The sequence below is a fragment of the Aquarana catesbeiana genome, linkage group LG06, assembly GCF_042186555.1.
Source record: "Aquarana catesbeiana isolate 2022-GZ linkage group LG06, ASM4218655v1, whole genome shotgun sequence".
Lineage (NCBI taxonomy): Eukaryota > Metazoa > Chordata > Amphibia > Anura > Ranidae > Aquarana > Aquarana catesbeiana.
The window spans coordinates 411,418,785-411,441,072 of NC_133329.1; the positions used below are offsets into that span (position 1 = coordinate 411,418,785).

General features: G+C 46.0%; 1 protein-coding gene across 1 annotated transcript in view; it reads left to right on the forward strand.

Moving 5' to 3' along the window:
* KALRN (kalirin RhoGEF kinase) overlaps positions 1 to 22,288 on the forward strand; it is a 231,188-nt gene that overhangs the window by 44,843 nt on the left and 164,057 nt on the right. Inside the window, 6 exon segments of the mRNA XM_073634491.1 lie at positions 79 to 171; positions 3,832 to 3,943; positions 6,407 to 6,597; positions 9,663 to 9,764; positions 14,649 to 14,791; positions 17,453 to 17,555. Coding sequence (XP_073490592.1) covers positions 79 to 171; positions 3,832 to 3,943; positions 6,407 to 6,597; positions 9,663 to 9,764; positions 14,649 to 14,791; positions 17,453 to 17,555 — 744 coding nt within the window.

A 22,288-nucleotide genomic window follows, 5' to 3' on the forward strand; every position in this document is an offset into this window, starting at 1 on the left:
AGTGTTACCGCCATGTGATTGGCCGTTGAGTGCGTTGTCATCGATCTCCATCCAATCGTCTTGCTCTCTGCTTTACAGGAGATCCAGCAGCGGCACGGACTGGCCAATTCCATCTCCTCGTATCTCATCAAACCCGTGCAGAGGATCACCAAGTACCAGCTCCTTCTCAAGGTACGAGGGGCGGCAGAGCTGGGCGGGGCGATGTAACAAATAACTAATAGAGGGTCTCAGGAGGGGTCCCCAAAGGGCCCCATTATAGCGGTGCTATTTGCATTGGGGGGGGGGGAGTGATCCCACTCTCTCGGGTCCTCATTGGATAGATTGAGAGCAGTGGGGCCATTGCCCCCATGGAGTGTGAATCTCTGTGGAGGCACTCGAGAAGAGGAGGAGCCAGGAGCACCGCCGGGGGACCCCAGAAGAGGAGGATCAGGACCGATCTGTGCAAAACCAACTGCACAGAGGAGGTAAGTATAACATGTATGTTATAAAAACAAAAACAAAACTTTATAATCACTTTAAAGTGATTGTAAGGCTTAGTTTTTAATTTTTTTTTTAAATAACAAAAATGTCATCCTTACCTCCTCTGTGCAGCTTGTTTTGCACAGAGTGGCCCCAATCCCCCTCTTCTGGGGTCCCCCGGCGGCTCCTCCCCACATCAGATAACCCCCTGGGAGAATCGCTCTCCCTGGGGGGTTACCTTGCAGGCGCGCTCCCGAGTCCAGCATTCAGCGTCAATAGACACCGATTGTAGGACTCGGCCCCGCCCCCCCCCCGGTGTCCGCGTCATTGGATTTGATTGACAGCAGCGGGAGCCAATGGCTGCACTGCTATCAATCTATCCAATCAGGACACGAGACAGCGGCCTGAGCTCGTTCCCGTCGCGCGAATTTCGGGGCTCAGGTAAGTATAAAGGGGGCTCGGGTGCGCTGCTGCAGTAAAGAAGGTTTTTTCACCTTAAGGCATAGAATGCCTTGAGGTGAAAAACGGCGAGGGTTTACAACACCTTTAACCTTAAATAAGGACATGTGCGTTTTGATGCATTTGATACAGCGTTCCAGTACAGTCCAGTGCAGGAAAAATGCAACATGTTCTACTTTTTTTTTTTTTTTCTGGAACTGCAAGCACCGGTGTGAACTATGTCATTTGTAAACCATTTAACCTACTTTCCATGCATGTGGTGTGAACGTCCCTGAAGAGAACCTGTCACCAAAAAATATCACATATTCTCTTATGTAATTTAAAAAAAAAAAAAGAAAACTTTTTAAAAATTGTAATAAATGTAACATTCCCAGGCCCAAAAAATATTTTTGAGACCCCCACATATACACGCACGTACGAATGTAAACACACACGTCGGGGGGGTGGGGGGGCGCCTTTGCATGAAAACATTGATTATGATACACATGTTACATATCGACGCGCACGCCGGAGTGAGGGCGATATTTCTAGCACCAGACGGTCCTCTGTAATGCTAAACTGATGACCTATAGGGGGATTTTAATGCGTCACCTATAGAAATTATAGGGGTACTGAAATTTGTCGCCATTTCATGAGCGCACGCAACTTTTACGGTTTGACATGTTGGGTATCCATATACCTGGCGCAATATCGTCTTTTATGTTTTACCAAAGAAATAAGGCGCTTTATTGCGTTTTGTGTGCCCTAAAAATGGTTGTAAAGCCTGTTCCATTCCTTGCATTAAGCTCATAAATGTTTAAGGCCGGGTTCACACTATAACCCACTGCGGATCGCACAAGAGCTTTGCACGTCCCTGTTCCCCGTTTCAAGGACAAATCAGGGCCGATTCTATGCCTGAATTTGGCCTGAAACGGAAGTTAAAGACGCACATCATTTTTGTGCAGTGCGCTCCGTAGCCGCAACGGAGATATGTGAACCGGCTCCATAGGGAGCTCCATAGGGAGCCAGTCACATTCTCCTGCTATGCGAATTGGATGCAGCGAAATTCGCATAGGTGTGAACCCGGCCTTAGTGTCAGCATCCCCCCTCCCCCCTTCTACTTACCGGAGTCCTCATTGGATCCAGCACCGTGCACGTCTGCAGCTCTTCTCTCCCCTCACTTCCGGCTCTCACTGGGAATCGGGAGCCATTGGCTCCTACTGCTGTCAATCAAAGCCAGTGACGAGGGGGGGCGGGGCTGAGTCCCTCTGTCAGTGTCAATGGACGCAGCACCGGGTGTGCGGATGTGAGTACGCATGCACGAGTGCCCCCCATAAGGAGCAGGTTCCCATGGGGCGCACGGGACAGAGGGGAGGGGCCAGGAGCGCCGGCAAAGGAACTTGAAAGGGGAGGTTCGCGGCCGCTCTGTGCGATTTAAGTTACACAGGGCAGGCAAGTATAGGCACGTGTGTTTTTTTTTTTTTTTTTTATTTATTTTTACAATCACTTTAAATAAAATCCAAGAATCAAGAAATTAAGTGTGATTATAACGGTGCAGATATATAATTCAAACCAAAATTTGCAATTAAAATATCAATGTTTATTAATAACATTTTAAAACAATGTCACCATTAAGAACATATTTATAACCATAGAAATATTGGTCCTTAGTCTACATGAAGCGGTATAGATGGAAGTCCCGACAATAGTATCTATATACAAAAATTGTCTACAAATAATATGCTATGATACTTATTTGTGCTATCAGAAAATGTATAACCTTACAGCAGATAGTATCCCCTGAGGAAGCCTAATTAAAAGGCGAAACGTGTTGGGACTTCCATCTATACCGCTTCATGTAGACTAAGGACCAATATTTCTATGGGTTATAAATATGTTCTTAATGGTGACATTGTTTTTAAAATGTTATTAATAAATATTGATATTTTAATTGCAAAATTTTGGTTTGAATTCTATATCTGCACCGTTATAATCCCACTTAATTTCTTGATCCTTGGATACCAAATATCAGGATGAGGTGCTGGAAATCATAGTGAAATATCCACACAAAACCTTCATTCCACTTTAATAGTATTTTTTACTTAAATGTTGCGTTTCCTTATAATATCGTCTAACATAAATAATTGAAGCTTCAACTTTTTTTATTCTGTGGGGTGTCTGCTTTCAGAAAATAGATCATGTTTTTTTTTTTTTGGGGGGGGGGGGGTGATTTATGCAATCTTCAGCCCTAAAATAATTCTTTTTTTAAACATGTGTGCAAAAATGCAAAAATAGTAATGGATCTGGCGGCGAAAGGGTAAACCACGAAGCCTACAATTGCATTTTTGATCAACTTCTTCAAATCCAGTGATGACTCCACCCTTAACTATTGTGGGAGCAGAGACCAGCACCCCCTAGTGCCATAGGAAGGGAGCGCCTACTGTTCTTTTTGAGCTGTGCATGCGCAGCGTATACTCTCTCCCGTCACCTATGATGAGTTTTTTTAGGGGGGCTGCAACATGAGAGAGAACTCTGCGCATAAACAGGACGGCATTCCCTGTCATGTCCACTAGGTGACGCTGGTCCCCGGTGTTGCTGGATCTACATGTGATCTGTGCCGGGGGCTGGGAAGGTGTAACAAATTGTACTTCTTGTTGGTTTCATTGTAACATTGCGCACTCACACTGCGGGCGTTCTGTCTGCCCTCCCATTGGCTGTGAGAATGAAACGTTTCTGGTTGACAAGAACCCCATGGCTTTATTTCTGGGAAGCGGCATTGTGTGTACAGAACGCGGCACTTCCACCATAAATATTTATATGTGGCTCTGTGTAGAATACACCGAGCGTTCCCGGGGGTCTGCGCCCAGCATGGGGGGAGGGGATTCTAGAATTCCAACTTCTCATACCTGGAATAACGGGATCTCTGTCCTGCAGGAGCTGCTGTCGTGCTGCGAGGAAGGGAAGGGAGAGATAAAGGACGGCCTGGAAGTAATGCTCAGCGTGCCAAAGAGAGCCAACGACGCCATGCATGTCAGCATGCTGGAAGGTGAGCGAGCCGATCGATCCCACCCCATAGAAACGTCTCATCAATGTTCATAGAGGGAGGGGCTGTGTCCATGGTAACCGGGGAGATCGACATTCATACTTTGTTTCTCTCTTTGTGCCGCTTCATAAAAATGTAACAAAGTATTCTATCGAGATCACCGGAGATAATAGCCAGACTTCCACATAACACAAGTGGAAGATTCAGGGAAAAAATGAAAAGGTGAACCAACACCGAACACCCATCCCCCCCCCCCACTGTACTTACCTCCACAGGTGAACACAGAACACCCTTACCCCCCCCACTGTACTGTACTTCTCTCCACAGGTAAATGCCAAACACCCTCCTCACCCCCCCGGTTCCCTCTGTACTTACCGCCACAGGTGAACACTGGACACCCTCTCCCCCCCCCCCCCCCCGCCCAGTTCCCTCTGTACTTACCGCCACAGGTGAACACTGGACCCCCCCCCCCCCCCCCCGCCCGGTTCCCTCTGTACTTACCGCCACAGGTGAATGCCGAACACCCTCCCCACCCCCCAGTTCCCTCTGTTTACCAACACAGAACACCCTTACTCTCCCCCCCCCTCTAACTGTACTTCTCTCCACAGCTGAATGCCAAACACCCTCCCCACCCTCCCCCACCCCAGTTTCCTCTGTACTTACCCCTAGGTGATCACTGAACCCCCACCCCAGGTTTCCTCTGTACTTACCCCTAGGTGATCACTGAACCCCCCCCCCCCAGGTTTCCTCTGTACTTAACCCCATAGGTGATCATTGAACACCCTCCCCACCCCCCAGTTTCCTCTGTACTTACCTTCACAGGTAAACGCCGAACACCCCCGGTTCCCTCTGTACTTACCTCCACAGGTGAACACCGAACACCCCCCCGGTTCCCTCTGTACTTACCTCCACAGGTGAACACTCTCCCCACCCCCTAGTCACCACTGTATGTACCTCTATGGGTGAACACCAAACACCCTCCCCACCCCCCTGTTCCCACTGTACTTGCCTCCATGGGTGAACACCCTCAGATTCCCGCTGTACCTACCTCCATGGGTGATGGAAAAAATTAAATGGTAAGCTAACACTGAACACCCTGGCCCCCCTGGTTCCCACTGTACTCACCTCCCTGGGTGAACACTGAACACCCTCCCCACCCTCCTCTGCTTCTCACTGTACTTATCTCCATGAGTGTTGGAAACAATGAAATGGTGAACAAACACCCTCCCCACCCCCGGTTCACACTGCACTTACCCCAATGAGTGACGGAAAAAGGTTAACACAAAACACCTTCCCCACCCCCGTTCCCGTACTTGCCCACAATATGGGGGTGATGGAAAAAAAAATGAAATAGTGAACTAACACCAAACCCCCCCCCCACACACACACCCCACACACACACACACACACACACACACACACACACACACACACACACACACCTCATTTATGTTGCAGGGGATGCCCAAAATCTTTGAGCTATGGGATGTTCTGTTTTTGTCTTTAATGTGATAGCCCTTCCATGTGCTCCTTGCTGTGAAGGCCAGTTATAGGTGGGGGCAGAGGCCATTTGTTTGATGCCCAAAATCTGACTTGTATCTTAGTGCGGACTTGGGGGAAATCGGTGATCCAATCACATAAGCAGGAAATTACATTTTTCGGGGGCGTTCTGTATATCTTCTGTGTACAGAGCGCCTCCAGGTGGCCATATTGCATTTTACAGGAAAAGGAAAGGTCATTTTATTTACACTCTATTACAGTAGGACTTGTGCAGCAGTTGTATATGCTGTAGTCTTTTTTTTTTTTTTTTTTAGCTATTTTTCCCCCCCACAAAAGTGGAGCTAGCCTTTACACATACTATATGTATATAGAAGTGACCACACAATTTACAATCTTCTTGAGCTCTACCAACAAGCAATAGTGTGAGGACCCCCAATGATTGGATATAGGTGGAATGGAACTTTTAGGTTGGTCCTCAAGCTGCAGAGCCGTTTTTAAATCTAAAGAAGATTGTGTTGTTAGATTGTAACATGTATGAATCATTTATTCTTGAACTGGCTTGTACCAAAAACCACAAAAAAGTAACATATGGAAAATAAACAGAAATAAACACGAAAGCCAAAGACAGAAATGAGGAATACTGTATCTGTATAGCTCTCCAGGCCCTTTGTGGGCAGAATATTAATGTTGCTGGTGGAACGTTGACCACACCCATGAGGAGCTGGAGGAAGCATCAGTCTCTGGTTAAGTCTTGGCTAGTATTCTGTTTGATGGCACATTTTCAGACATTGACAGTCCAGATTGTTCGAGAAAAATAAAAGGTTTGTGGCAGAGGTACATACCTAACAAATGAAGTGTCACCTTATCTGTGAATATGTTCTATAATTAAGTTTGCGGCCAAGTTTAGGTAGACATTTCCATGAATGCAGCATCCTGGTGACTCGGCCTTCTTTTTTTTTTTTTCAGGGTTTGATGAAAACCTGGACGTTCAGGGTGAGCTTATACTGCAGGATTCTTTCCAAGTCTGGGATCCCAAATCTCTGATCCGCAAGGGGCGGGACCGACACCTTTTTCTGTTCGAGATCTCTCTGGTGTTCAGCAAGGAGATAAAAGACTCTGCAGGACACACAAAATATGTTTACAAAAACAAGCTGCTGGTAAGTCCTCTTGATTTGTGTATATGGCGCCGGACTAAACTTGTGCCAGCCTGAGGACCACAATGTTGGCTTCCTGTTCTGATAGGTCAGAACCATAGACTTTGGCTCGGGGCTGTAGTTCAGTCTTTCTCAGTCAGGGTTTCAGGGAACTGTTGGCCTCTATCCAGAGGTTGCTAGGTGTTCTATGAGTAGGCAGCAGTGGCATTTGACCTTGTGCCTTATGGTACCTACATAGTCCTGGGTCCAAGGTCATCAGTCATTCTTGTGGAACCAGTGGAGTCTCTCACCCCTTCCCTCTGATAAGTAACCACTGGCACCAATGATCTTTTTAGGGTTCTTTAAGGCTGTCAATCTATACATTGGCCACCAATTAAGGGGCATTCTTCCAACTGACCTCCAATGGAAGAGGACCCATCTCATACTGACTTCCAATGAAAGGTCCTATCTCTTACTGACCGCCAATGGAAGGGGCCCATCTCATACTGACCTCCAATGGAAGTTGTCCATCTCTAATGGAAGGGGTCCATCTCATACTGACCTCCAATGGAAGGTGTCCATCTCCAATGACCTCTAATGGAATGGGGCCCATCTTCTACTGACCTCTAATGGAATAGGGCCCATTTCCTACTGACCTCTAATGGAATAGGGCCCATTTCCTACTGACCTCTAATGGAATAGGGCCCATTTTCTACTGACCTCTAGTGGAAGGGGACCCATATCCTACTGCAGCCTTTTTCAACCAGGGTGCCTTGAGGTTTCTTCAGGGGTGCCTTGGCAAAATGCCTAAAATTTCCTCAATAATTGTATACAAGCCGACGTGTGGATGAAGGCTGCCTTTCAGTTACACTAAGCCACAAGTTTTCATTGAACGCCATTACTACTTTCTAGCTGGTGACCTCCTAACGACCAATGGCATCATTACTTGATAAGGAGGATGTCAGTCGCCTGCATAGCATTTTTGTTTGACCCTCCCCTGCCCCTCTCCATCAGCATTGGGGTCACATTAGCTGAGTGATGGAGAAAAACTGAGGGAGAAGAGAAACATTAGAATACTAGTCAGTACCAGTTTGCAAAAGTGTATTTGCTTTGGAAGAATAAATCACCTCTAATGTTGGGTGTCCTACTTGGAATTGTGGATGTTGCTGCATTATGTAGAATGATTAGAATAGTTTTTACATTTTAGAATGGGGTGCCTTGAGCCTGTCTATAATTTTTAAAGGGTGCTGCAAGACTGTTCATAAGTTTTAAAGGTTGAGAAACACTATCTTACTGACCTTTAGTGCAAGGGGGCTTATCTCCTACTGACCTCTAGTGGAAGGGGACCCATGACCGACTGAACTCCAGTGCAAGAGGGTCCATCTCCTACTGAACTCCAGTGCAAGGGGGCCCATCTCCGACTGACCTCTAGTGGAAGGGGACCCATGTCCTACTGAACTCCAGTGCAAGGGGGCCCATCTCCTTCTGAACTCCAATGCAAGGGAGCCCATCTCCGACTGACCTTTAGTGGAAGGGGACTCATATCCTACTGGCCTCTAGTGCAAGGGGGAATCGTATCCTACTGACCTCTAGTGGAAGGGGGCGCATCTCCTACTGACCTCTAGTGGAAGGGGGCGCATCTCCTACTGACCTCTAGTGGAAGGGGGTGCATTTCTTACTGACCTCTAGTGCAAGGGGACCCATGTCCTACTGAACTTCAGTGCAAGGGGGCCCATCTCCTACTGACCTCTAGTGGAAGGGGACCCATATTCTACTGAGCTCTGGTGCAAGGGGGCTCATCTGCTGGCCTCCAGTGCAAGGGGGCTCATCCACTGGCCTCCAGTGCAAGGGGGAATCATATCCTACTGACCTCTCGTGGAAGGGGGCCCATATCCTACTGACCTCTCGTGGTAGGGGGCCCATATCCTACTGACCTCTAGTGGAAGGGGACCCATATCCTACAGACCTTTTGTGGAAGGGGCCCATCTCCTACAGACATTTTAGTGGAAGGGGGCCTATCTCCTACTGACCTTTAGTGGAAGCGGGCCCATCTCCTACTGACCTCTAGTGAAAGGGGGCCCAATTCCTACTAACTTCCAGCGGAAGGGGGCCCATCTCCTACTGACCTTCAGCGGAAGGGGGTCCATCTCCTGCTGACCTCCAGCGGAAGGGGGTCCATCTCCTGCTGACCTCCAGCGGAAGGGGGTCCATCTCCTGCTGACCTCCAGCGGAAGGGGGCCCCTCTCCTGCTGACCTCCAGCGGAAGGGGGCCCCTCTCCTGCTGACCTCCAGCGGAAGGGGGCCCCTCTCCTGCTGACCTCCAGCGGAAGGGGGCCCCTCTCCTGCTGACCTCCAGCGGAAGGGGGCCCCTCTCCTGCTGACCTCCAGCGGAAGGGGGCCCCTCTCCTGCTGACCTCCAGCGGAAGGGGGCCCCTCTCCTGCTGACCTCCAGCGGAAGGGGGCCCCTCTCGTGCTGACCTCCAATGAAAGGGTGCGTTACCATGAACTACCAACATTAAGGGGTCCTTCTTCACTCACCTCCATTGAAAGAGAAGGGCAGCTTCATTTGACCTCAAGCATGCCTATGGGGTGCCTGACAAGCAGCCCAACAAACACATGAAGAGCGCCCCAGCAGGCTGACAATGCTGCTGCTAATTGCAAGGCTTAGCTTTGTCATCCCGCAACAGCAAGTGCTCTTACTGGCAGGATCTCCAGGTGAAAAACTTTGCAACTAAGTCACAAAAAATGATTTGATTACGAAAGTTTTATACAATTGGACGTGACACTAAATCTATTGAAAAATATGTTTCATTGTTGCACTTTAAAATGAACCCTTAACACCACAACTTGTTTTAGTTCTAGATAGAGTGTAGAAGGGTTAAAGTATCTGTCAGGTTTTTATCTCTGTCTTTGTCCCCATTTAATTTCCTTTTCAAACAGGAAGTGCACGAACTGCAACAACTAATACAGGAAGTGAGATTAAACTCTCCCCAATGGGGTCTCTGTCAGCATTATAAAAGTTTCTGTTGAAGTTTTTTTGGTAAAAAATGTGCCGTACATTCACACCCGCCATCTCCTCTCTCCTCCAGACCTCCGAGTTGGGGGTGACGGAACACGTTGAAGGAGACCCCTGCAAGTTCGCCTTGTGGTCGGGCCGAACGCCGTCGTCTGATAACAGAACGGTGCTCAAGGTGCGTTGCTCTTTAAAGGAAATATAAAGCGGGTGGATTTGTTATTTTGTTTATTGAGGTCCAGAATTTTAAAAACTTTTATTTTGTTATGGAAATCTGAAATATTGCACAAGATTGTTTTGTATTCTCATTTTCAGCCAGTGGGTGGCAGCTTAGGTCCTTTCCCTTACATGTCCATCCCAATGCAGAAAATAAGCAGCTTAAGTTTTTTTTTTTTTTTTTTTTTTTTTATTCTGTTATATTGTTTATCCTGAAACGTCTGGAGTATTTTTAATGGTGTGTGCGTCCTCACTGAGGGGACGTGTAATGTTTCATATTCCCATCGCACACGTTCCTGGTATAAGCTCTAAAGATTGGGTGCTGCAGCAACAACCAGCTGGATACTGGTTCAAGTCACAATACTTGCCAGCACACCAAGGATCGGCACGAGGTGCACCTCTTTGTGTTGTGACCATGCAATAAACTAAACCGTTTGGACGCCACCTTTTGCCGATCCTTGGTGTGCTGGCAAGTATCTACATTCTCACTGAGGGGACTTCCACCATTTCTTATCAGAGTTCCTCCAGCCTCATCCCTAGTCCACGTGTGATATATTAGTGATGTGTCAGCAGCACCACGGCTGGCATTTTGCCCAGGGAAGCTGCAGCTTGTAGTTCCTCCTGGGTGGGGCTTCTGCTGTATCTACAGAAAGATAAAAATCCAGAGAGGAAAGTGAACCTTAGACATTGCCTCTGCCCAATGGTGTCCAGTAGAGAGGAATGTATATAAAGGGCAGGTTACCTGGGCAGGTCTCTTGTAGGGTGTCCGGCTATATTCTGGAAGGGACAGGTACTCTTGTAGGGTGTCCGGCTATATTCCAGAAGGGACAGGTACTCTTGTAGGGTGTCCGGCTATATTCCAGAAGGGACAGGTACTCTTGTAGGGTGTCTAGCTATATTGCATAAGGGACAGGTGTCTGGCTATATTCCAGAAGGGACAGGTACTCTTGTAGGGTGTCTGGCTATATTCTAGAAGGGACAGGTACTCTTGTAGGGTGTCTGGCTATATTCCGGAAGGGACAGGTACTCTTGTAGGGTGTCCGGCTATATTCCAGAAGGGACAGGTACTCTTGTAGGGTGTCTGGCTATATTCCAGAAGGGACAGGTACTCTTGTAGGGTGTCCGGCTATATTCTGGAAGGGACAGGTACTCTTGTAGGGTGTCCGGCTATATTCCGGAAGGGATAGGTACTCTTGTAGGGTGTCCGGCTATATTCTGGAAGGGACAGGTACTCTTGTAGGGTGTCCGGCTATATTCTGGAAGGGATAGGCACTCTTGTAGGGTGTCAGGCTATATTCCAGAAGGGACAGGTACTCTTGTAGGGTGTCTAGCTATATTGCATAAGGGACAGGTGTCTGGCTATATTCCAGAAGGGACAGGTACTCTTGTAGGGTGTCTGGCTATATTCCGGAAGGGACAGGTACTCTTGTAGGGTGTCCGGCTATATTGCAGAAGGGACAGGTACTCTTGTAGGGTGTCCGGCTATATTCTGGAAGGGACAGGTACTCTTGTATGGTGTCCGGCTATATTCTGGAAGGGACAGGTACTCTTGTATGGTGTCTGGCTATATTCCAGAAGGGACAGGTACTCTTGTAGGGTGTCTGGCTATATTCCAGAAGGGACAGGTACTCTTGTAGGGTGTCCGGCTATATTCCAGAAGGGATAGGTACTCTTGTAGGGTGTCCGGCTATATTCCGGAAGGAACAGGTACTCTTGTAGGGTGTCCGGCTATATTCCAGAAGGGATAGGTACTCTTGTAGGGTGTCCGGCTATATTCTGGAAAGGACAGGTACTCTTGTAGGGTGTCCGGCTATATTCTGGAAGGGATAGGCACTCTTGTAGGGTGTCAGGCTATATTGCATAAGGGACAGGTGTCTGGCTATATTCCAGAAGGGACAGGTACTCTTGTAGGGTGTCTAGCTATATTGCATAAGGGACAGGTGTCTGGCTATATTCCAGAAGGGACAGGTACTCTTGTAGGGTGTCTGGCTATATTCCGGAAGGGACAGGTACTCTTGTAGGGTGTCCGGCTATATTCCAGAAGGGACAGGTACTCTTGTAGGGTGTCTGGCTATATTCCAGAAGGGACAGGTACTCTTGTAGGGTGTCTGGCTATATTCCAGAAGGGACAGGTACTCTTGTAGGGTGTCCGGCTATATTGCAGAAGGGACAGGTACTCTTGTAGGGTGTCCGGCTATATTCCAGAAGGGACAGGTACTCTTGTAGGGTGTCAGGCTATATTCTGGAAGGGACAGGTACTCTTGTAGGGTGTCCGGCTATATTCCGGAAGGGACAGGTACTCTTGTAGGGTGTCAGGCTATATTCTGGAAGGGACAGGTACTCTTGTAGGGTGTCAGGCTATATTCCAGAAGGGATAGGTACTCTTGTAGGGTGTCAGGCTATATTCCAGAAGGGACAGGTACTCTTGTAGGGTGTCTAGCTATATTGCATAAGGGACAGGTGTCTGGCTATATTCCAGAAAGGACAGGTACTCTTGTAGGGTGTCCGGCTATATTCTGGAAGGGACAGGTACTCTTGTAGGGTGTCCGGCTATATTCCAGAAGGGATAGGTACTCTTGTAGGGTGTCCGGCTATATTCTGGAAGGGACAGGTACTCTTGTAGGGTGTCCGGCTATATTCTGGAAGGGACAGGTACTCTTGTAGGGTGTCCGGCTATATTCCAGAAGGGATAGGTACTCTTGTAGGGTGTCCGGCTATATTCCGGAAGGGACAGGTACTCTTGTAGGGTGTCCGGCTATATTCCAGAAAGGACAGGTACTTTTGTAGGGTGTCCGGCTATATTCTAGAAGGGACAGGTGCTATTGTAGGGTGTCCGGCTATATTCCAGAAAGGACAGGTACTCTTGTAGGGTGTCCGGCTATATTCCAGAAGGGATAGGTACTCTTGTAGGGTGTCCGGCTATATTCTGGAAGGGACAGGTACTCTTGTAGGGTGTCCGGCTATATTCTGGAAGGGACAGGTACTCTTGTAGGGTGTCCGGCTATATTCTGGAAGGGACAGGTACTCTTGTAGGGTGTCCGGCTATATTCTGGAAGGGACAGGTACTCTTGTAGGGTGTCAGGCTATATTCCAGAAGGGATAGGTACTCTTGTAGGGTGTCCGGCTATATTCTGGAAGGGACAGGTACTCTTGTAGGGTGTCAGGCTATATTCCAGAAGGGACAGGTACTCTTGTAGGGTGTCAGGCTATATTCCAGAAGGGATAGGTACTCTTGTAGGGTGTCCGGCTATATTGCAGAAGGGACAGGTACTCTTGTAGGGTGTCCGGCTATATTCCGGAAGGGACAGGTACTCTTGTAGGGTGTCCGGCTATATTCCAGAAGGGATAGGTACTCTTGTAGGGTGTCCAGCTATATTCCAGAAGGGATAGGTACTCTTGTAGGGTGTCCGGCTATATTCTGGAAGGGACAGGTACTCTTGTAGGGTGTCCGGCTATATTCCGGAAGGGACAGGTACTCTTGTAGGGTGTGCGGCTATATTCTAGAAGGGACAGGTACTCTTGTAGGGTGTCCGGCTATATTCCGGAAGGGACAGGTACTCTTGTAGGGTGTCCGGCTATATTCTGGAAGGGTCAGGTACTCTTGTAGGGTGTCAGGCTATATTCCAGAAGGGATAGGTACTCTTGTAGGGTGTCCGGCTATATTGCAGAAGGGACAGGTACTCTTGTAGGGTGTCCGGCTATATTCCGGAAGGGACAGGTACTCTTGTAGGGTGTCCGGATATATTCCAGAAGGGATAGGTACTCTTGTAGGGTGTCCAGCTATATTCCAGAAGGGATAGGTACTCTTGTAGGGTGTCCGGCTATATTCCAGAAGGGATAGGTACTCTTGTAGGGTGTCCGGCTATATTCCGGAAGGGACAGGTACTCTTGTAGGGTGTCTGGCTATATTCCAGAAGGGATAGGTACTCTTGTAGGGTGTCCGGCTATATTCCAGAAGGGACATGTACTCTTGTAGGGTGTGCGGCTATATTCTAGAAGGGACAGGTACTCTTGTAGGGTGTCCGGCTATATTCCGGAAGGGACAGGTACTCTTGTAGGGTGTCCGGCTATATTCTGGAAGGGACAGGTACTCTTGTAGGGTGTCAGGCTATATTCCAGAAGGGACAGGTACTCTTGTAGGGTGTCCGGCTATATTCTGGAAGGGACAGGTACTCTTGTAGCGTGTCCGGCTATATTCTGGAAGGGACAGGTACTCTTGCAGGGTGTCAGGCTATATTCCAGAAGGGATAGGCATTCTTGTAGGGTGTCAGGCTATATTCCAGAAGGGACAGGTACTCTTGTAGGGTGTCTAGCTATATTGCATAAGAGACAGGTGTCTGGCTATATTCCAGAAGGGACAGGTACTCTTGTAGGGTGTCTGGCTATATTCCAGAAGGGACAGGTACTCTTGTAGGGTGTCTGGCTATATTCCGGAAGGGACAGGTACTCTTGTAGGGTGTCTGGCTATATTGCAGAAGGGACAGGTACTCTTGTAGGGTGTCCGGCTATATTCCGGAAGGGACAGGTACTCTTGTAGGGTGTCCGGCTATATTGTAGAAGGGACAGGTACTCTTGTAGGGTGTCTAGCTATATTGCATAAGGGACAGGTGTCTGGCTATATTCCAGAAGGGACAGGTACTCTTGTAGGGTGTCCGGCTATATTGTAGAAGGGACAGGTACTCTTGATGCTGCTGGTTGGGACAGTCTGCAGACAGTCTGTGTATGGAATATCACATCCTCCCAGTATCTGGTATACAATTTATTCTTTGTGGCTGGAAGTCCAAAACAAGTCATTGTTCAGTCTGATGGTGGTGCCGCTGCGCTCACTCGTCTCTTTCCCCCGCAGGCATCCAGCATTGAGGCGAAGCAGGACTGGATCAAGAACATCCGCGAGGTGATCCAGGAGAGAATGATCCACCTGAAAGGAGCGCTTAAAGAGCCGATTCAGCCGCCGAAGACCCCGGCCAAGCAGAGGAACAACAGCAAGAGGTAACCGACATGTGTTTAATGGGATATATAATGAGATGATGGGAAACAAGTATTTACATTGCTCAGAGTACAGGGATTATTCACCTGTGTGGCTCTGGCCCTGACGTAGGATAGTGGGATTTCATCTCAACCATCATTTAACAGAACTACCACCAGGGGGAGACTCTGCAGATCAGTGTTTAATAACCTCATAGAGTTCTGCAGCAGTTGAATGTAAAAGACTCACAAATACAAAAATATCTGAGAATCGAACAAACATTTCTTTTCAAGCCGGTAAAGTCGCAGAAAACCTGATGTACCGCATTTCGTTCTTTGTTTACAAAAAAGAATTGTTTTGCAGTTGCAATAAGAATCTCTTTGAAGGTTCTCATGTATCCTTGTGATGGTTTGTCTAGTAATAGTCACTTTCAGCTGGGCTTGTTCTGTAATGTTGAAGACGGTGCTGGGAGGGGAAAGACAATTCTGTCAAGGATGGGAATTTGTGGGTTGAACCCTGCACCCTGTAAGTAGCACCCTCCAGAACTCTGCACCCTGTACCTAGCACCCTTTTGAACCCCGCACCCTGTAACCAGCACCTTCCTGAACCCTGCACCCTATAACTAGCACCTTCCTGAACCCTGCACCCTGTAACTAGCACCCTCCTGAACCTTGCACCTTGTAACTAGCACCCTTCAGAAATCTGCGCCCTGTACCAATCACCCTTCTGAACCTTGAACCCTGTAACTAGCACCCTCCTGAACCCTGCACCCTGTAACTAGCACCCTCCTGGACCCTGCACCCTGTAACTAGCATCACCCTGAACCCTGTAACTAGCACCCTCCTGAACCCTGCACCTTGTAACCAGCACCCTCCAGAACCATGCGCCCTGTAACCAGCACCCTCCAGAACCGTGCATCCTGTAACTAGCACCCTCCAGAACCATGCAGTCTACAGAACTGTGCTTTTGTAACTAGCACCCTCCAGAACCATGCACCTTGTAACTACCACCCTCCTGAACCTTGCACCCTTTAACTAGCACCCTCTTGAATCATGCACACTGTAACAAGCACCCTCCGGAACCATGCACCCTGTAACTAGCACCCTCCAGAACCATGCATCCTGTAACTAGCACCCTCCACAACCATGCACCCTGTAACTAGCACCCTCCAGAACCATGCACCCTGTAACTAGCACCCTCCAGAACCATGCACCCTGTAACTAGCACTCTCCAGAACCATGCACCCTGTAACTAGCACCCTCCAGAACCTTGCACCCTGTAACTAGCACCCTCCTTAACCTTGCACCCTGTAACTAGCACCCTCCTTAACCCTGCACCCTGTAACTAGCACCCTCCTGAACCCTGCACCCTGTAACTAGCACCCTCCTGAACCGTGCACCCTAAAGAACCTTACACCCTGTAACAATGTCCCTCCTGAACCCTGTAACTAGCACTCTCCTGAACCCTGTACCCAGCACCCTCCAGAACCCTGCACCCTGTATGTACCACCCCCGCCCTCCTGTTTTAGTTACATAATCCAATACCAGCTATCAGGCAGTCTGCATAGGTGTCAATCATTGAAGCTATGAACTGTTGTCAAATCTCAGTTGGATGAAGACATCTTAAGGTATGCATATTAATGCTGAGGTATCTTACTGACACCAAAGATGTAATGACTAAACTAGTAAAGGAGGGTTGCACAACTTTCCTTGGATAATCAAGATCTCCACATTCCATGGTGATTGGATGAAGGTGTTGGTGCTACCTGTGTGAATATTTTTCGAGAACAGTGAGGTGCATATTTTGGACATTTTGAGGACAATTGGTTCTAAAGAGGCTTGGAACAACCATCTCTGAACAAGGGGGGGTCCTTCTACACCATCTCTCTTCCACATATTTTGCCATTTGGACATCTCTACCCTGGCAATTTTGACATCAATTCACACCTTTAGTGGTGTCACACAAAGGATTAGCACATGCACTGACCCTCTGCCACCAAAGATGGGATGATGAAGCTATAACCGGAGTTTCTACAACTTTCAAAACTCTTATCTTGTTCTTGAACAATCAATACCAACACATTCCATGGTGATTGAAATAAGGTGTCTTAACCTATGGATATAAATGTTGGGTTATCTTCCTGACACCAAGGATGTGACCAGAACAACTTCATCCAACCATGGTACGTGGAGTTGTTGATTATCCGAGAACAGGATGGGATGTGTGAAAGTTGTGGAGCCCCCCTGTCCTAGTTCCATCATCCCATCCTTGGTGTCGGGAAGATACCACAACATTTATATCCATACCTTAAGACACCTTCATCCAACCTCCTTGGAGTTTGGAGATGATTATCCAAGAACAGGATAATCAACATCTCCATATACAATGGAGGTTGGATGAAGGTGTCTTAAAATATGGATATAAATTACGGGGTATCTTCCTGACACTCAGGATGGGATGATTGAGCTAGGACAGGAGGGTTCCACAATTTTCCTGAGATAATGAACTTCTTAATATTCTATGGTGATTGGATGAAGGTGTTGGTGCTATCTGTGTGGATATCGGTGCTGAGGTATGTCCCCGATACACTGATATTTATTATGGTTTTGGTGTTATTATGGTTTTTGTGTTATTTTTGACATCACTATGGTTTCTGTAACCGTTGACGGTTCCTCTCGCTCCAGGGACGGGTTGGAGGATCTGGACAGTCAGGGTGATGGCAGCAGCCAGCCGGACACAATCTCCATCGCCTCTCGGACCTCACAGAACACTGTAGACAGCGACAAGGTAGGCCGCGGTTTGCTCTTTAGCCGCTGTGTGATGCATCATGGGAAGGCTGCAGTGCCGACCCATTGTCTGTGCTCATTGACTTTCATAGAGCTAATCCAATCTGAATCTCTCACAGGCTACAAACAGACCAATATCTTCTGTATCACATTCTGCAGATATCTGGTAGAAAATTGTGCATGTCTGATTTTGTTTCTTGATCTGTTCTGGTTTGGCAGCTCATTCATTTGATTAAGCTGGCTTAATGCAAGGCCATAGCGAGGACAAGATTTAAATAGACCTTTGCAGTTTGTTTTCTTTAGCCACATCGTGAGTAGAAAAGCCTGTCCCCTACCAGCATGCTGCAGAGAAGAACCCCTTGTTCTCTGTGCGGAAGCAGTGATCTCTCTGCAGAGGTCTTGCACACTCCCTGCTGAGTAGAGCTAGTGCTATTCAAACGTCCTGCTGATTGGAGAGCTCGGGCTGTGACTCAGCGGGGGGGGGGGTGTCAGACCACTGCAGAGAGACCACCATAGTATATATTTTGTGGTGTAGATATTGTAGTATATACAAAGTGTTTATGTGGACATTTACCCTGAGAATGCAATAAATATATGAATATACAATAATATGTTATATATGGTATTTCTGCCAATTTTTTTTTGGCTCTTTTCCTAATTGAAGGGTCCACCCCAGTGGTGGGGGGAGAGTATACTGGCTGAACCGGATGGATTGCGGGCTAGACCTGTGCTCGGTGCTGGAATGGATAGTGTTTATTGTAGTCTGTACTGTGTAGTGTAGATATTATACATTGTAGTGTGAATATTATACATTGTAGTGTAGATATTATACATTGTAGTGTGAATATTATACATTGTAGTGTAGATATTATACATTGTATTGTGGATATTATACATTGTAGTGTAGATAATATACATTGTAGTGTAGATATTATACATTGTATTGTGGATATTATACATTGTAGTGTAGATATTATACATTGTATTGTAGATATTATACATTGTAGTGTGGATATTATACATTGTATTGTGGATATTATACATTGTAGTGTAGATATTATACATTGTATTGTGGATATTATACATTGTAGTGTAGATATTATACATTGTATTGTAGATAATATACATTGTAGTGTAGATATTATTCATTGTAGTGTAGATAATATACATTGTAGTGTAGATAATATACATTGTAGTGTGGATATTATACATTGTAGTGTAGATATTATACATTGTAGTGTAGATAATATACATTGTAGTGTAGATAATATACATTGTAGTGTGGATATTATACATTGTATTGTAGATAATATACATTGTAGTGTAGATAATATACATTGTAGTGTGGATATTATACATTGTAGTGTAGATATTATACATTGTAGTGTAGATAATATACATTGTATTGTAGATATTATACATTGTAGTGTGGATATTATACATTGTAGTGTGGATATTATACATTGTAGTGTGAATATTATACATTGTAGTGTGGATATTATACATGGTATTGTGGATATTATACATTGTATTGTGGATATTATACATTGTATTGTAGATAATATACATTGTAGTGTAGATAATATACATTGTAGTGTAGATATTATACATTGTATTGTAGATAATATACATTGTAGTGTAGATATTATACATTGTATTGTGGATATTATACATTGTATTGTGGATATTATACATTGTATTGTGGATATTATACATTGTATTGTGGATATTATACATTGTAGTGTGGATATTATACATTGTAGTGTAGATATTATACATTGTAGTGTAGATAATATACATTGTATTGTAGATAATATACATTGTAGTGTAGATAGTATACATTGTAGTGTAGATAATATACATTGTAGTGTGGATATTGTAGTGTATGTAGCATACATTGTATTCTTTCTATATGACGTGTTGTGTTGGCATGTACTGTACCTGGTTTGCCCCCTGAGAATGTAATATTCATTGTTCTACAATAATGTATTATGTTATGTATGGTATTTCTGCTATGCTATTGTTTGTCTTTATGAAGCGTATGGCCCAGCTCTGGGGGGGGAATATACCGGCTGAACTGGATGGATTACAGATGAGGCTCATTGTGGCATATATGTTATTGTAGATTCATTGTACTCTGTGTGTGTGTCTGTGTGTGTGTGTATATATATATATATATATATATATATTAACATAAACAAAGGGACACGTTCTCCAATGCAAATATTATTTACTGAATCTTCAAATCATCAAAGTTTGATGATTTGAAGATTCAGTAAATATATTTGCATTGGAGAACGTGTCCCTTCGTTTATGTTGATGGATATCGGTGGAGAACAGGGAATCCACCTTGACACCATTCCAGTCTAACAGCAAGGACAAAGAAAAGGCAGTAACCCACCCAAAGTTTGAATATATATATATATATATATATATATATATATGTGTGTGCGTGTCTGTGCACCCTGAGGATGTAATATACTTTGTTCTATAATGATGGATTATGTGATTCATTTTATTTCTGCTATTTTTGATTTGCCATATGAAGGGCCCAGCCTTTGGGGGGGGGGGGGGGGGTACATACCGGCTAAACAGGATGGATTACAGACCAGGCACGTACTCGGTGCAGGGGTGGACCTGTTTGGGTCCCATTCCTCTCTCCTCATCGTATACATACAGTGCCTTCAAAAAGTATTCATACCCCTTGAAATTCCCCACATTTTGTCAGGTTACAACCAAAAACATAAATGTATTTTATTGGGATTTTATGTGATCGACCAACACAAAGTGTCACATAATTGTGAAGTGGAAGGATAATGATAAATGATACAAATAAATATGTGAAAAGTGTGGGGGGGTATTTGTATGGCGCCCCCGGAGTCAATACTTTGTAGAACCCCCTTTCTCTACAAGTCTTTTTGGGGATGTCTCTACCAGCTTTGCACATCTAGAGAGGACATTTCTGTCCATTCTTCTTTGTAAAATATCTCAAGCTCTGTCAGATTGGATGGAGAGCGTCTGTGAACAGCAATTTTCAAGTCTTGCCACAGATTCTCAATGTGATTTAGGTCTGGACTGTGACTGGACCATTCTAACACATGAATATGCTTTGATCTAAACCATTCCATTGTAGCTCTGGCTGTATGTTTTGGGTCGTTGTCCTGCTGGAAGGTGAACCTCCGCCCCAGTCTCAAGTCTTTTGTAGACTCTAACAGGTTTTCTTCTAAGATTGTCCTGTATTTGTCTCCATCCATCTTCCCATCAACTCTGACCAGCTTCCCTGTCCCTGCTGAAGAAAACCATCCCCACCACATGATGCTGCCACCACCATGTTTTACAGTTGGGATGGTGTGTTCAGGGTGATGTGCAGAGTTAGTTTCCCCCACACATAGAGTTTTGCTTTGAGGTCAAAAAGTTGAATTTTGTTCTCATCTGACCAGATCACCTTCTTCCACATGTTTGCTGTGTCCTCCACATGGCTTCTCACAAACTACAAACAGGACTTCTTATGACTTTCTTTCACCAATGTCTTTCTTCTTGTCACTCTTCCATAAAGGGCAGATTTGTGGAGAACACGACTAATAGTTGTCCTGTGGACAGATTCTCCCACCTGAGCTGTGGATCTCTGCAGCTCCTCCAGAGTTACCATGGACCTCTTGGCTCTTCTCTGATGAATGCTCTCCTTGCCCGGCCGGTCAGTTTAGGTGGACGGCCATGTCTTGGTAGGTTTGCAGTTGTGCCATACTCTTTCCATTCTCCGATGATGGATTGAACAGAGCTCCGTGAGATGTTCAAAGCTTGGGAGATTTTTTTATAACCTAACCCTGCTTTATACTTCTCCACAACTTTATCTCTGACCTGTCTGGTGTGTTCCTTGGCCTTCATGATGCTGTTTGTTCACTAAGGTTCTCTAACAAACCTCTGAGGGCTTCGCAGAACAGCTGTATTTATACTGAGATTACATGACACACAGGTGGACTCTATTTACTAATTAGGTGACTTCTGAAGGCAATTGGTTCCACTAGATTTTAGTTAGGGGTATCAGAGTAAAGGGGGCTGAATACAAATGCCCCCCCCACACTTTTCACATATTTATTTGTATCATTTATCATTTTCCTTCCACTTCACAATTATGTGACACTTTGTGTTGGTCTATCACATAAAATCTCAATAAAATACATTTACAATTTTGGTTGTAACATGACAAACTGTGGAAAATTTCAAGGGGTATGAATACTTTTTCAAGGCACTGTTTTTACTCCAACAAGTTACTACATGTACTTACCTGTCAAGACTGCAGCTTGCCAATAATTGCCCCAATACCCCCCAGATACCCCCCCCCCCCCCCCCCATATACTGATCTGTACTAAGATACGTCTATGTGATGCTGGGGACTCGCTAGATGGAGTTTAGCTCTGTGGATGACATTGTTGGCGGTTTCCTGTCAGACCTCCTTCCAATGAAAAAAGAAAGTCCCGGGGCAGAAAACTGTCCAGTTAGATGCAGCCACTGTTTGGGGTATCCTGACAACGGCTGCACAATGGCATAGAAGTAACGGGAGATTCCTGCATCCCGCTACATACCATGGATGGGGGATCTGATTGTCGTTCAGCCTGTGTGTGTGTGTGTGTAGACCCGTCTTCATCCCAACCTCTAATCAGAGCATCTCCTGAAGGGATACAAATGATTTGGATGGTTTAGGTTTGTCTCCTTATTGTATTGTTTTGGTAAATG